Source organism: Asparagus officinalis, chromosome 5, assembly GCF_001876935.1.
Source record: "Asparagus officinalis chromosome 5, Aspof.V1, whole genome shotgun sequence".
Classification (NCBI taxonomy): domain Eukaryota; kingdom Viridiplantae; phylum Streptophyta; class Magnoliopsida; order Asparagales; family Asparagaceae; genus Asparagus; species Asparagus officinalis.
This window is the reverse complement of record NC_033798.1, coordinates 3,849,311-3,863,464: the sequence shown is the minus strand read 5'-3', so window position 1 is coordinate 3,863,464 and position 14,154 is coordinate 3,849,311. Positions and strand designations below refer to the sequence as shown.

At 35.5% G+C, this 14,154-nt stretch overlaps 2 protein-coding genes across 2 annotated transcripts; one reads left to right on the top strand and one right to left on the bottom strand.

Annotated features, from left to right (window-relative positions):
- Nucleotides 7-5,795, top strand: LOC109843171 (long chain acyl-CoA synthetase 1-like). The gene is made up of 19 exons (XM_020412103.1): nt 7-84; nt 300-363; nt 503-592; nt 711-767; nt 866-914; nt 1,018-1,094; nt 1,178-1,211; nt 1,323-1,417; nt 1,777-1,944; nt 2,032-2,142; nt 2,645-2,732; nt 2,836-2,902; nt 3,171-3,246; nt 3,321-3,438; nt 4,096-4,341; nt 4,552-4,691; nt 4,775-4,957; nt 5,324-5,443; nt 5,542-5,795. The coding sequence occupies exons 1-19, from the start codon at nt 59-61 to the stop codon at nt 5,587-5,589; spliced, it is 1,857 nt and encodes a 618-aa protein (XP_020267692.1). The 5' UTR covers nt 7-58; the 3' UTR covers nt 5,590-5,795.
- Nucleotides 6,351-14,148, bottom strand: LOC109842713 (importin subunit alpha-4-like). The gene is made up of 10 exons (XM_020411574.1): nt 13,974-14,148; nt 12,686-12,782; nt 12,504-12,595; nt 12,273-12,404; nt 11,984-12,169; nt 11,717-11,880; nt 11,534-11,612; nt 9,252-9,380; nt 8,734-8,861; nt 6,351-7,039 (listed from the first exon to the last, which is right to left on the bottom strand). The coding sequence occupies exons 2-10, from the start codon at nt 12,762-12,764 to the stop codon at nt 6,667-6,669; spliced, it is 1,362 nt and encodes a 453-aa protein (XP_020267163.1). The 5' UTR covers nt 12,765-12,782; nt 13,974-14,148; the 3' UTR covers nt 6,351-6,666.

Sequence of the window (14,154 nt, the reverse complement as noted above, 5' to 3'; positions counted from 1 at the left end):
TGGTCCAGTGTTCCGCAATGCACTTGCAAAGGATGGTTTTCCTCCGTCGGATTCTAACATGGCCACCTCATGGGAAGTTTTCAGGTAATTTCTCAGTGAAAAAAATTAGGAGCAAATTCATGAAGTTTTGTATATACTGCTGTAATTTGGAACGGTTCATGACTTTTTTTAATAACTATTTTGGGCATGACATTGTACTTAATTTGGATGTGTCAATTTCATCTGTTAGTTATGTAGAAAATTTTCATGGAAATGAAAATATTAACTGATCTGATTATGAATTTTCCTTTATACTGCAGATTTTCAGCAGAGAAGTATCCTGGAAATAAAATGCTCGGCTGGCGAGAGTTTGCGAATGGAAGGGTATCTAGTTTTCTAACGTGTGCCGAAAGTTTTCAGTACATTTAGGAATTTTAGCTTCTAACATTACCAACAATTTTATGTACTTTCTTCATTTTTCTAACATATATAAATATAACTATCTGTTAACTGTGTGTTTTAGGCAGGGCCTTATAAATGGAAAACCTATGAGCAAATATATGAGGAAGTCCTTCACGTTGGTTCAGCTCTGTTGCATCTTGGTGCTAAACCTGTAATTAAGCTCATCTGGGATTATTAAATTTTGAAATTTATGGAACCAATTTGGGAAGATTTTAATATTTGATTTGGTTGTCGCTAACGGTGTTGTCATGTTGATATGTTAATAAAAGGGTTCAAGAATAGGAATTTATGGAGCAAATTGTCCTCAGTGGATAACGGCAATGCAGGTTCTTGTGCATCTATCTTGACAATTTCATTCTATTATTAGAATCGTGGTAATTTTCTTATATATATATGGTTTGTATTTTTTTTTCAATTATTACAGGCTTGCAACGGATACAGCTTAATTTGTGTTCCTCTCTATGATACATTGGGTTAGTCATTTGATCAAGGGGGTTTTGTGAAATATACCCATTTTGATTTAAGATGCCATTAATTTTTACTAATTCATTCTTTTCTTTTCTTAATATTGAACAGGGTCAGGAGCTGCGGATTACATAATAGACCATGCAGAAATAGATTTTGTGTTCGTTCAGGATAAGAAGATGAAACAAGTAAGTTTTAGCAATCAACATTTCATGAATGTTATGTATAATTTTACTATGACATAATCTTATAACTCATCCGCTCTTTGTAGATTCTATCCTCCATATCAGCTCGACGTCTAAAATGTGAGGTTCACTATGTAAAACATTTAAAATATAAAATATTTAAAATGTAAAATATTTCTTTTTTGCAATGCATGGTCTTTAATTTTTTATGTTTATTCACTGAAATCACAGCTATAATATCATTCTCATCGACGACTAAGGAACAAAAGGATGAAGCTCGAAACACAGGCATGAATATTTACTCATGGAATGAGTTTCTACAAATGGTTAGTGTCTCAGGATTTGCAAAAATCATGTGATGGTTTTTCCCCTCCTTACATTAGGCTCTAAACTCAATTATATTTTTATATTGGACCACTAAATTTTCATATGTTTAATTTACACTCTCAAATTCTTTAGTTGTTCTAAATACACCCCTGAGTGAAAATCTTCCTATTTCATTTATGGATGTAATTTATAACAACTTAAGTAATTTGGGGGTATAAGTTGAAAGTATGAAGAACTTGGAGGCCTAATGTAGAACTATTGATGGAATTTAGGGTCTAATATGAGATGAAACCTATCTTATATCACTGAATTAAGATTTATCTTTAAGTTTTAATCAAATTTTGTTAGCATTTGCCAGGGAAAAGAATTTCCTTTAGAGCCTATTCCCCCTAGATCTCTTGATATATGCACAATTATGTACACAAGTGGAACTAGTGGACAACCCAAGGGGGTTATTTTGACGCATGAAAATATTGCAACTTATGTAAAAGGGGTGGACTTATATATGGAACAATTTGAAGAAAAGGTAAAGGTTTATTTTCTTGTAAATTTTTGGTGAAACAAGAATTTACTTTTACGTATGCATTCATTTAAATATTTTAATTGTTATTAGATGACGGTGGATGATGTCTACATCTCTTTCCTCCCTCTTGCTCACATCCTTGATCGCATGATCGAAGAGTATTTCTTCCACAAGGGAGCTTCTGTTGGATATTATCAGGGGGTAATTTTTTTTTTCTTTTTAATTTTTTTTTTATTTTTTATAACAATGATAAGTTCATTATAGGGGTAATCTCACGAAACCACCTGAACTTTGAGGGTTTTTGCACAAAACTCTTTGAACTTTAAAATTTGTGCTAAATCCTTCTGAACTGTTAGAAAATCTCATAAACGGTTCTAACGGCATAATAAGCTTGAATTATAACAAATCAAGGTTCATGATAAAAACTTTCAATGAAAAACGTTCATGCAGGAGAACAAGACATAGCCATGTCATAATTTTAGACTTTTGCTTTACTTGCTAACACTGTTTATGAGATTTTCCAATACTTCAGGGAGTTTCATGTAATTTTGAAAATTCAGGGTTTTTTTTAATTAATTATTTATAAATTTCAAGGAGTTTTGCGCAAACTACTCCAACATCATGGTGCTTTTGTGAAATTTACCCTTTTAGTATATTTGTAGGACAGTTCTCAGTTCTCACTGATATCTCTAATTCGTTGTAGGATATTAACGTTTTGAGGGATGATATCATGGAATTGAAACCAACATTTCTTGCGGGTGTCCCTCGAGTTTTTGAGAGAATTCATGAAGGCATGAGAAACTACCAAGATTAGCTAGTTATTTCTGTCTCTTTATCTCATTGATATTATTGTTGTTCCTTTTGCCTCCTATTTCATGAAATTTTGGTTGTCAGGTATAATGAAGGCAGTGTCAGAACTGTTACCACACAGAAGGATGTTCTTTAATCTTCTGTACAAATAGTAAGCTGGCGTATCGCCTGAAATTCTCTCGCTTAAGCACCATGATTGACGAAAGTTATTCTAATTTGTCCAATCTTGCACTTATTTACTGAATGTAGCTTACACAATGCCGTTTTCAGATAAGAGTAGTATAATTTTGAAAGGTCAAGGGGTTTTTTAAATGATTTCTGAAGTTCACGGGAGTTTTATTAGATTTCCCTTTTAATTTCTGTGAGAAATTAATACTTGGTTTCAGGGGAAGACTAAATGTCATACTCTGTCAGTGCAGCAAATTGTACTGGATGAAATCAGGATACAAGCATAAGAAAGCTTCACCATTAGCAGACTTACTGGCATTTCGTAAGGTAATATTCAATATAATCATCCTTATTTCTCTTAAAAAACTTGATAATTTTTGCTTTGCAATTGTTCATTTCAGGTCAAGGCTAGGTTAGGAGGCCGTATTCGCCTTATAATATCAGGAGGCGCCCCATTGAGTACTGATATTGAGGAATTTTTGAGAGTCACTAGTTGTGCTTATTTCTCTCAAGGATATGGTAATATGCAGCCTTTTTATTTTATTTTATTAAAGCAGTAGATATATGATGAGATGACTGTTCCTGTAAATTACTTCAGACAATGCTACGTATATTCAGTTAGGCACATAAGTTTTGTTCCGCGAATTTGTTGATACAAACACCAAATTTACATTGAAAGTTCAAAATCATAAACATCTTCATATCTAGTCTATATATGCTGTAGCAAACCAATTCTTGTGTTATGTTCAGCATGTGTGATATTTAAATATTTAGGGTGAAGTTTCCGAAACCCCCACGAGCATTGGAAGAGTTTTGCACAAAACTACCATAATCTTATTTAACTACAGGAAACTACCATGAAGTTAAAAAAAAAACCAAATATGCATATCTGATGACATTTATAGTAAGTTGTCAGGTGATTTGCACATGGAATGTTTTGGACAACTTTATCCTTATGTACTTTATACATCCTCTCCTCCTCTCCTACTTTCAAGTGGAATTAAGATCCTCTATCCGAGTTAGTAATGTCGTTTGCAACAAATTTCATTAGTTCATGAATTTTTCTGCAGTTTTGAAAGTTCACGATAGTTTTCTCTAGTAAAAGCGTTAACTGTAGTTTTATGGAAAACCCAAGATGTATAGTGGTGTTTTGATAGTATAATTTTGTTTCTTCAGGACTTACAGAGACTTGTGGGCTGAGTTCAGTCGGATTCCCTGATGAGATGTCCTTAATAGGAACAGTTGGTGTCGCTTCAACATTCAGTGAGATTAGGCTCGAAGAAGTCCCTGAAATGGGTTATGATCCATTATCAATTCCGTCACGCGGTGAAATATGTGTCAGAGGGAAAACTCTTTTCTCTGGGTACTACAAGAATCCAGAGTTAACATCAGAATCAATAAGAGATGGTTGGTTCCATACAGGTAAAGAGAATAAAAATTTTCATACAAGAAGAAATTAAATGCGTATTATACTTTAAAAAAAATGCATATTATTGGTATTTTCTCTTGAATCTCATTCAGATCTCTGGTCAGACTTCTGACTGGTGTCAGACTTGCTCCAAACATGGTTAAATCTATGTATTTTTGCGCGCGCGCGTACATATGTTATCGAATTTTCTTGAATTGTTTCAGGCGATGTTGGAGAGATGAGCCCTGATGGGATCTTAAAGATTATCGACAGGAAGAAGAACATTTTTAAGCTTTCTCAAGGGGAATATGTTGCTGTTGAATATCTGGAGAAAGTATACTGTTTTGCTCCAATTATTGAAGATGTAAGTCTCTCATGTCAGTGTAATCATATGTAAAAGATTTTGTTTGCTAATAATAATAAATTATGGTGTCTCTGTCTGTATAGATTTGGGTATATGGAGATAGCTACAGATCTACGTTGGTTGCGGTAGTGGCTCCACATGAAGATAACACTAAGAAATGGGCATCAATGAATGGTCTCAAGGGTTCATTCATAGATCTGTGTGGGCTTCAGGAACTCAAACATTATATTCTTCAAGAGCTTAAAGCGATTGCTGAGAAAAATAAGGTATGGGTTTGAAAAGGTTCATCTACTTTCTACTATTTTCGGATAATAATGTAGGTAAAACTAAGTTATGATTAGTCATAGCGTATACATCACACATACCGTGGACTTTTGTCTTAGACGTTGCGTTGAACATGACCCGAGTGAACAAATGAGAATGTAATTCTCGAATATAGATTATAATGAAATATTCACACTATATATAGGTACTGATAATTTAAAACAACACATTTCAGATACATGCACTAAAATTGGTGATAATGCGTCATCTTATCTATGTATGTGTCTTATGGTTAGTTTCAATAAGGATTATTCGCGATAGCGTTATGCTTGATTCGTCACTCACAGTCACTTGGTGTTTTGATTCAGCTGAGAGGTTTTGAGCACATCAAAGGAATCATTGTGGATGCTCGACCTTTCGACATTGAAAGAGATCTAGTCACTCCTACCATGAAGAAGAAAAGGCCCCAAATGTTGAAATGTTATCAGGTGAATATTTTACAGACATTCAAGCAAACAGTTGTATTGTTCATGTTTAATGCAAACTGCACGATGCTTAACTGAAAAATGCTTCGATATTATTGCAGGCTGATATTGAAAGGGTTTACAAGAACCTGGCAGAAGAGAGAAAGTGAGGTTTTGTGCATTCATAGGCCAAAATAATTACTGGAAAGACTTAGGGAAGATTCACTACTTTAGCTTCTTGCTTCTCTAGAGGACCATATTTGAACTGTTCTATGTAATTCCTCGAAGGATTTCAATGATGTGAATGAGTGTTAATAGTCGCTGAAAGAATAAAAGCTAAAAGCTCAAATCTATTTTTTAAAGGGTTCATTGCGAACGGTCCCCTATAGTATCACCATATTGCGATTAGATCCCCTGCAATTCCAATTGTGGCGGATAGACCACCTGTAGTATTGATCCAGGTGCGAATACAGCCTTTTATTAGTGAATTTTTTTGGCTCTTTAAAAAGTAAAAAAAAATGGAAATTGAGGGTATATCCTCACTAATAGAACCATAGCGGGTCTACCTGCCTCTCAAAAAATTCAATTAGATGGTATACTTGCTAAAATAGAACTACATGGTGTCTATTCACAATCGGGTGACACGACAAGGGGTCCGTTTGCAGTCAACCCGTTTTAAAATAGGCAATTCTAAAATAGATTTCTTTTGTGCGTATTTCACTTCAATCTAAGAAAACAGTTTGCCTGTTGAATCTTTTTTGCATTTTCCAACAAAACCTGGTGAACCTCGTGAGTTGCATTGACATACTTCAAAAGTTTTATGCCGAGCACCAAACTAGTCTTGTCATTAAATTTGAGGACCCTCTAGTTCTATATAAGATTTTTTGCATTGCGAAACCATTGAAGAGAATCATAGATTGAACATGCTGCAAATTGGGAAAGATTAAGATCAAATTGAGCTGTTGGAGCAAATTGACTGTATTTCCAGTTTGATCTTATAACAATTGACAACAATCCTGTAGACGACAACTTGTGGAGCTTTACATTTCTCCAACACAATAGAATAAAAACAAGAGGATAGAGTAGAAGCAATATCACTACAAATCCATACCGTAAGAAACTCCTCAGGAGTCGGCCCAAAATCGCTAATCCTTCGGTGGTAACTTATAGTGATTTAAAAACCATTAATCTTCAAGCAATGGAATTGTAAGGAAACCCATGAATACGCGGGGAAAAAATGAGACGGTTCAACCCAACTTGAACCCACCCTGGGGAGGCATTTGACCTCCAAATTCAAATACCTGCTGCATATTACCCACACTTTGCATATTCTGCTCTTCATCTTCATCATCAACCCAATACCGCTCAAGAATCTTCACGCTCTTCTCATATATCTCATTGTTGTCGTGCCCTTGCAAGCTCTCGATTTTATCTAAACCATCACACTCATCGATCATCTGGGCAAACACGTTCACTCCATTAGTTTCACCCGATTCCTTGTTGCTCTCTCCGACTTTTAGAATGTTCTCGAGGCCCTCAAGGCAAACTGTTACTATCCTTGGATCTGGACAGATAAGGAGATCACATAGTGGCTTTATACAACCCTGGCTCACCAAATACCTGAGAATAAGTTACAAGCTATAACAGATTAGGTATTGGATATGTTGGTAAAGGTAAAAATTACGGAAGTTTTCTTCAAAAAGAGAAGATCCCCCAAAATCAAGCAAGAATGTTCAATGTTGGGTCTAGTATATTGCAAAAGGATTGTAAATTAACAGACTTAATTTCATAAAGGACCTCAAAGAGAGCCAACAAGACCAGTAAAAACAACGGAAAAAATAGAGGCAAATTGTGTTATAGAATAAACTAGGAAGCATTAAGACGAGATAAACAGATGATAGAAAAAAGTTCTGCAAGGAAATATTGTACACTCTGCTGCATAGAGGGTTAATTTTAATATACTGTTGCATTTCTCGAACTACTCATGATGCTCCTTGATTTCCATGCTTAAAAGTTAAAAGTCATAATATAAGATACTCAGCTAAAGCAGCAAGTAATTTCAGCAAGTAGTCGTACTTTCTTCATTTAAAAAGTAAGTGTATCACATCATTTGCAATACTGCAACAAGTTTAGATTCCTCAAGTTCAAATTGAATAAGGAAATAAAGACAGGATACTACGAATTACAAGATAAAACTAGATTTTTTTCAATACATTAATCTGAAAAACACAAGTCACATAAACCAAGTCCATGAGAAAGTTAGATCCAACTCTTTGACTGGCACAGACTCACAAACAAGTTAGCTTTTGCTTTCTTTTGCTTTTTTCGTTTGGACCAAGTGATAAAACGAAAAGTTCAGGAGAATGTCTCTCTGAATGCGTATACCGGAACTAATATGGTAGTTTCTTGCATGCAAACTGCCCTACTAGGTTTCATATATAGACCAAACATTGGGCTACAGTTCCCTTGCTAGGAATGCGCATCAAGCTATAGGGCTGAGATCACCACCATCATCACATAAAACTTGATCAAGTAGCAAATGTTTGTAAAGTTCTACCTTTCCATTAGAATGTCATCCCCAGTTTATGTGGATAGAGTTAAGTGAGACAAGCAGCTAAACGGGACAAAGAGAGAAAAAGGTGTTATATTCTAGATTTAAGTTAAAAATCTACTTTCCAAATTAGATGTAGAGGCAAAACTAACTGCAAGTCAATATATCACAACACAAATAAGTAAATAACAGTGAGGGAATCAATTAAAGAGAAATTTCCAAAGGCAACTAGAGGTTTCAAAGGGTTTCTCCAGTGAAGGAAAACTATTGAGGTGGTTTGCACATCCATCAAATAGATATGTGCACATGCCGGTTAGTTAAAGGAAGTGAAAACATTAACGTACAGAGCAAAGTTGGATGTGGATATGAATTAAAAAGATGAGGTGTTTCTAATTTAACAAAGGCAATGGCCTTTAGAGAAGCTGAAAGAAGAAAATAATTTCATATAGCCAACTTCAAAAAAATGGAGGTATCAGCCTTGTGGTGGTTGTGGATTAACTTTAAAGTTGTACAATAGTATTTCTTTATACATCATTATACAGTTTCAAGTAAGTCAAAAATCTTCAAGTTCAACCCTAACATACTAAAATTATAGGATGCTTAGATGATATACCGATATACACACGACTGCAATTTTACAAAAAGTCCAGAATTCCATTTCGAGTTACCACCAGGTGTGGCAGTAAGTTAATTTAGCAATATTTTTAATTTAGAAATGCAAAGAAAAAAAATATAAGCATTATGAAGGACATAGGATCAATACTGTATCTGCTCATGGGAACCCCCAGAAGTAGCATTTGATATAGCCCATGCAGCCTCCTTTTTAATCTCGAATTCAGCATTTTGCAAGAGATAAACTAGTGGACCTATGATGTTTGAATCAATAACGGCCTGAAAATCACCATCAAGAAAATTTCATGATCAGTGCTTTTTTAGGAAAGGCCATATTACAAAATGCTCTTAGACGAGCACTATGCTAGGTCAAATAAATTGTTTTGGCCAAGGCTGTCATCTCTATTGACATGGTTATGTTTGACAATTGACAAAGAAAAGAGATTGTGTAATCTGTATGATTCCAGGCTTCCAGCAAGAATGGTTATGTTTGACAATTGACAAAGAAAAGAGATTGTGTAATCTGTATGATTCCAGGCTTCCAGCAAGAATCTCAGCATGGGACCATTAAGAGAAAGAAGAGATTGTGTAATCTGTATGATTCCAGGCTTCCAGCAAGAATCTCAGCATGGGACCATTAAGAGAAAAGACTGGGAAAGAATGTATTACCTGGATCTGAGTTCTAGTTCCAGCGGTAATATTTGAGATCGTCCAGCAAGCTTCTTTTTTAATGCTCTTTTTGTAATTATGCGTGAGTAGTTGAAGAAGGCAAGGAAGCACTTTGTTGTCGATAATAAACTGCAAAATACTTCACAGGATTACTCTCCGTTATTTAAACACAAAAATTAATACAAAATACAAAATAATGCTAGTAAAAGTGGAGTTTCATTTGTACTATTGCGCGTAGGGAAGACAATGCACTGAATCAATGTTAAATCATCCTAGTCACAGAAAGCAGGTCCAATGTAAGACAGGGCTTAACGTCAAATCAGTCAAGAACGAAAAAAATGAGGGGAAACTAATGGAAAGAAAATAGATGCTGTCCCATATTGCTTGCACAATCAGGCTTATGCAGGTTATGCACCTGCATACCTGATTATGAGGCTGCACCGAGACCTGACAGAAACTAACCTTACCAAACAAGAAACTTTGACAAAGTATATGGTCAATAAAATGTGACTTACTGACATTACATTAGGCCTCTCCTTTCTCCCTCTCCCTAACCAACAATGAATCTATCCTAATGACAACAAGGCTTCTTGACAGGAAGGGTTTTTCTTTACTGTCTCCCAAGCTAATAAAGGCATGTCCCAACAGTAATAAGGGACACAATCGCAAGAGATCTTCTGCCCTCAAGCGGCAAGAATTTGCCCCAGCAACGGTGAGAGCTTCTCGATGATGAGAGCTTTTGGATTCCTAAGGCTAGATCACCGGCAAGCCTCTTACAGGACAGAGATCAGCAATTACCACTAGATGAAATCCTAATTATGTTCGAATCTTGCTTTTACTTGATATCCTTCTTAAACATATTTATTCTAAATTGTAACAATGACATATAGCTCTCTGATAGAGGATGTGTATTGTGTCATGGATGTAAGGCGTATGATTTGGAATAGAAAGTGGAAACTGCAACTAAAAAGTTCTCTAAATATTAAATACAACATTATAAGTCTGAATTTCAAAAGTATGGTTTAACAGTAGAGAACTTCCTTAATAGAATGTGAGGAGAACAGCTTGTTTATAAATGTGAATCTCTTTTGGATTTATTTTTCGACATTATAAATGCAAGTCGTCATAATCTGTTTTATAGACGTATGAAATGTTTATCTTGCTTACGCATCATGCACTTTTGTACTGAACACATACTCTAAACTGAAAAAACAAAGCATCGAGCCTTAGTTGTTCGAAGTTCAAACAAATCCTTTTTATCCCTGTAGAAAAAAGAGATGAGGAAAAAAATGCTCAGTTCCATAATTGCTTATTGCCTTATTGGTTATGGTGGTAGTTTTATGTGTTTCTATCGAGAATAAAACAGATGTCCTGGGTTTTGATATCTTCTTTAACTAAAAAACTAGGCCTAACTTGCAAGCCATAGTTAACCTAGAAAGGTCATTCTCGCTATACTTGAGATATATTCATAATTCAAGTAAATGTACTGTAAGAAATCATGTACCATATAAATGTAGAATATGCACTAATTATCTCGTAAGATAAATCGACCCATTAGAAAAGACATGAGATGGATATTTCCTTGTATTATAAAATACTCTGAGGTACTTGACAACTCTGAATACCCCCACCATCCTTTCCATCATGTTTTCCATGATGTAGCCCTGGAATATTAATCCATTTAAAGGTGAAATTTATTGACTTATTTTTTACTCATTGATATTTTTTTCAATATTAATTTGAACCCGGTTAAGTTAGCTCCCATCACGGATGCATGAGTATGATTGCTTAACTTAGCCCTCGATTATTAGTCTAGATCTAAAGGGGAATTTTACTTTTTAGTTTTCCAGTTTGGTTTCCAATATTAATTAGATTCCTATCTAGAAATTTACTTGCACTTGGGGAATTGTCAAATGCAGTCACATTTTGCTTCCTACTAGTGTCCAACCTTTTTGAGACAACAACCACTCCACCAGAAAAAACTCAGTGCTAAAGTACAAGAAAGTTTACATTCTTTTTTATTATTATGGACCCGTCTTCTAAGATTTCTAACTTCATCGAGGTATGAATAATTGAGCAATAATGGAAAGCAATTGTTTTAAATTTTATGGAAAAGTTTATATGCACAGGCTATCATAGAAAAAGGTAAAGGTCAATTGGAACAAAAATTGGTTGTAGATGAAATAAAGCAGGAAATAAACGAGCAAAGTAAATAATATTTTTATAACCCCTTTCAGCTTTACAGCCCAATAATGATATCCCACATCCAAACAAAAGAGTACCTGAGTCTGAGCATCATCTCCAGTGACTATATTCCCCACTGTGCGAAGGGCGGGTATCAGAACTGTAGGGGTTGGATGACTGCGTGAAAGTGAATCTAGTTAGTGATATTAATGATCTCAGACGAAGAAAATGGAAGTATGTAGTGGCAGCGGATATGAAAAAGATAGCTAAAAGCGTCTTACAGCAAAAGTTCTACTAGTCTGGGACAGACATCTGCCTCTATCACAGCTTGAATTCTGTCATTTGTTCCATCAGAAAGATAAGAGAGGGCCCAGCATGCATCTGTCAGTACTTCATCATCAGTTGAATGAATAAGTTGCTGAAGTATCTGCAGTGCTGGCTTAGTCTGGAATGGTTGACAATAGAAAGATCATCTATGGGAAGCAATTGATATATCATTACATATAAATTAGAAAAAAACAAAAAATGGTATAACCCGCTTCATTCACCTGCTCAAATGGTGCTGGTGGTTTTCCACGACAGAAGTTAGACAATGTCCATGTAGCGTTTCTGAGCATTGACATTTTTGACTGCTGAATCAATTGAGCCAGGAGAGGCATGAGGGCACCATGTCCTAGAACAAGGTCCCTACACCGTGGGGAGTCACCAGCTACATTTCCTAGGGCCCAAACAGCCTGCTTATCAAATAAGGAAGTATAAATAATTCTATACACAGAACAGGGCTCTTTTGGGTGTTGACATCTGCACAAAACAAAAGGAAGCAGCAAGAAGATATACCTGCTCTCGAACATCATCACTTGAAGAATTCAGAAGCTCTACAAATTTTGGAACCGCTCCTTGTTCAATGACATGATGCGTGTGCTCTGAAGTCCCAGAAGCTACATTTGTCAGAGCCCACGCTGCTTCAAACTATAGAAAACAGACCCAAAAAAAACTGAAATAAACCTAACCATGATAGCATTACATCTCACAATTAGAACATATCACATAGAAACAAATAAAACATACTTGCAGTTGTGGAAGATCATTCCTTGAAAGAAATCCCACAAAGCGTGGTATCACACCTGCCTTAATGACTTCTTCGATTGGGGGACACCTCTCTACAAACAGTAGGGGAAAAATCATAAACAACAGGAAATAATAAACATTCCCCAAAGGAAAATGTCTAGAATCTCAGAATATACATATACCAATTGATAGAAGCTTCCTAAACTGGGTAGTTGCTTCCAACTGCGTCACTGGATTCTCAGACCAAACTCCTTGTACCATTTCAGGAAGGCTTTCCAGCTAGCAGAAAATAACATTTCAATATTCCAATCACAATGATATAAAGGAAACTTAAAAACATCAACTGGCTAGTGATGTCTGACTCATGTGTCAACTAAAATTTGGTAAACAAAAGTATGCTGCATTTGTGTTATCTAATACAGTTAAAACAATCTGTTCCAAATGGTCATCCTGAAAAGATGAGCTAAAGATTCCAGGTCGTGGTCAGAGTGAGTCGATGTGCAGCATAATGTCATACCAACATAGCACATTGGTAATTTGGTACAGTTAAAAAGGCATATGCACAGACAAAAAAAAGACATCTTCTGTTATTGAAGTACATTCAAGTCTTCATTTAAGCACTTCATGAAACTTATTTAATTCCTTAAATGCTCAAGGCACTGCAAGTGACATTACAATATAGCAGTCTGTTTAAATAATACACTTTAATTTCATAGCAAGTACAGACTTCATTTACTCCCAATACTAATAAGTTAGCTACTAAATGACGAGTGATCTTAGAAACTAACAGAAGTTGATAGAACAGAAACCAGCTAAATAGAAAATTATGAATGCATAGTTCTAATATACCTATTTCAAAGAATTATAGCAACAAATATATCGATAGCACATCCTCTCCAGAAAAAAGTTCTTCAAAACAAATTAAGCATAATACTAACTGAAATTTCATGGCTCTCGTTACGGGATCATACTTTCCTATACATATCATTATATATACTTACATAATACTAATGTAGATTCAGTTGTTATATAAAGTCTTCGAGTACAACAATTCATGGTCACTGGCATTGGCATTCTCAGCTATTCTCCCTCGTCATATCCTCAACAAACAGTGATAATTGTAGACAAATAAAAAATCTAAAGTTAAACAGGTTGACTAAAAGCTTAAAAACCTAAACCCATACTGCTACCCAAAAAAAAAGAACTGAATTTTATTAACATGTAGTGAATACATTTCTGAACCAAAGACAAATAAAAATCCATTAACTAAATCCTATAAAATCTATCAACAGCATTGTGAACCTCACTCAGATCAGCCATGGGCCATCAAATTTTTCCAAAAGTCACACGATTACTATGATGATCAATGAACATGAACCCTAATTACTACCACAAGTCACAATAGTGTCACAAAATACCCTAGAAACTGGGATCAGACCACACAGTCTAAAAGGATCCAGAGACGCGAACCTTCTTCTCGAGCCCTAGAGCGGTCTGCGACAAGAGATCTAGCGAGTTCAGGCCTCCAGCGAGCAGAAGGCCCTCCCTTCTCTTCTTCAAGAGGTTGTCTTCCCTCTTGTTCTTTCGGATCTCGACGAGGTTGTCCTCTCTCCTCCGCCGAGCCTCGTCGACGTCGACGCCGATCTTGTAC

What these genes read in the sequence shown, in the direction of transcription:
- LOC109843171 (XM_020412103.1), top strand. Translation starts at nt 59, where the DNA reads ATGGCCACCTCATGGGAAGTTTTCAG. An exon ending in ACCTCATGGGAAGTTTTCAG is followed by an intron (nt 85 to 299) that starts GTAATTTCTCAG and finishes TTTATACTGCAG; the next exon opens with ATTTTCAGCAGAGAAGTATC. An exon ending in CGATTGCTGAGAAAAATAAG is followed by an intron (nt 4,958 to 5,323) that starts GTATGGGTTTGA and finishes GTTTTGATTCAG; the next exon opens with CTGAGAGGTTTTGAGCACAT.
- LOC109842713 (XM_020411574.1), bottom strand. Translation starts at nt 12,764, where the DNA reads ATGGTACAAGGAGTTTGGTCTGAGAATCCAGTGACGCAGTTGGAAGCA. An exon ending in TAGGAAGCTTCTATCAATTG is followed by an intron (nt 12,596 to 12,685) that starts GTATATGTATAT and finishes TACTGTTTGTAG; the next exon opens with AGAGGTGTCCCCCAATCGAA. An exon ending in CACCAGCACCATTTGAGCAG is followed by an intron (nt 11,881 to 11,983) that starts GTGAATGAAGCG and finishes CAACCATTCCAG; the next exon opens with ACTAAGCCAGCACTGCAGAT.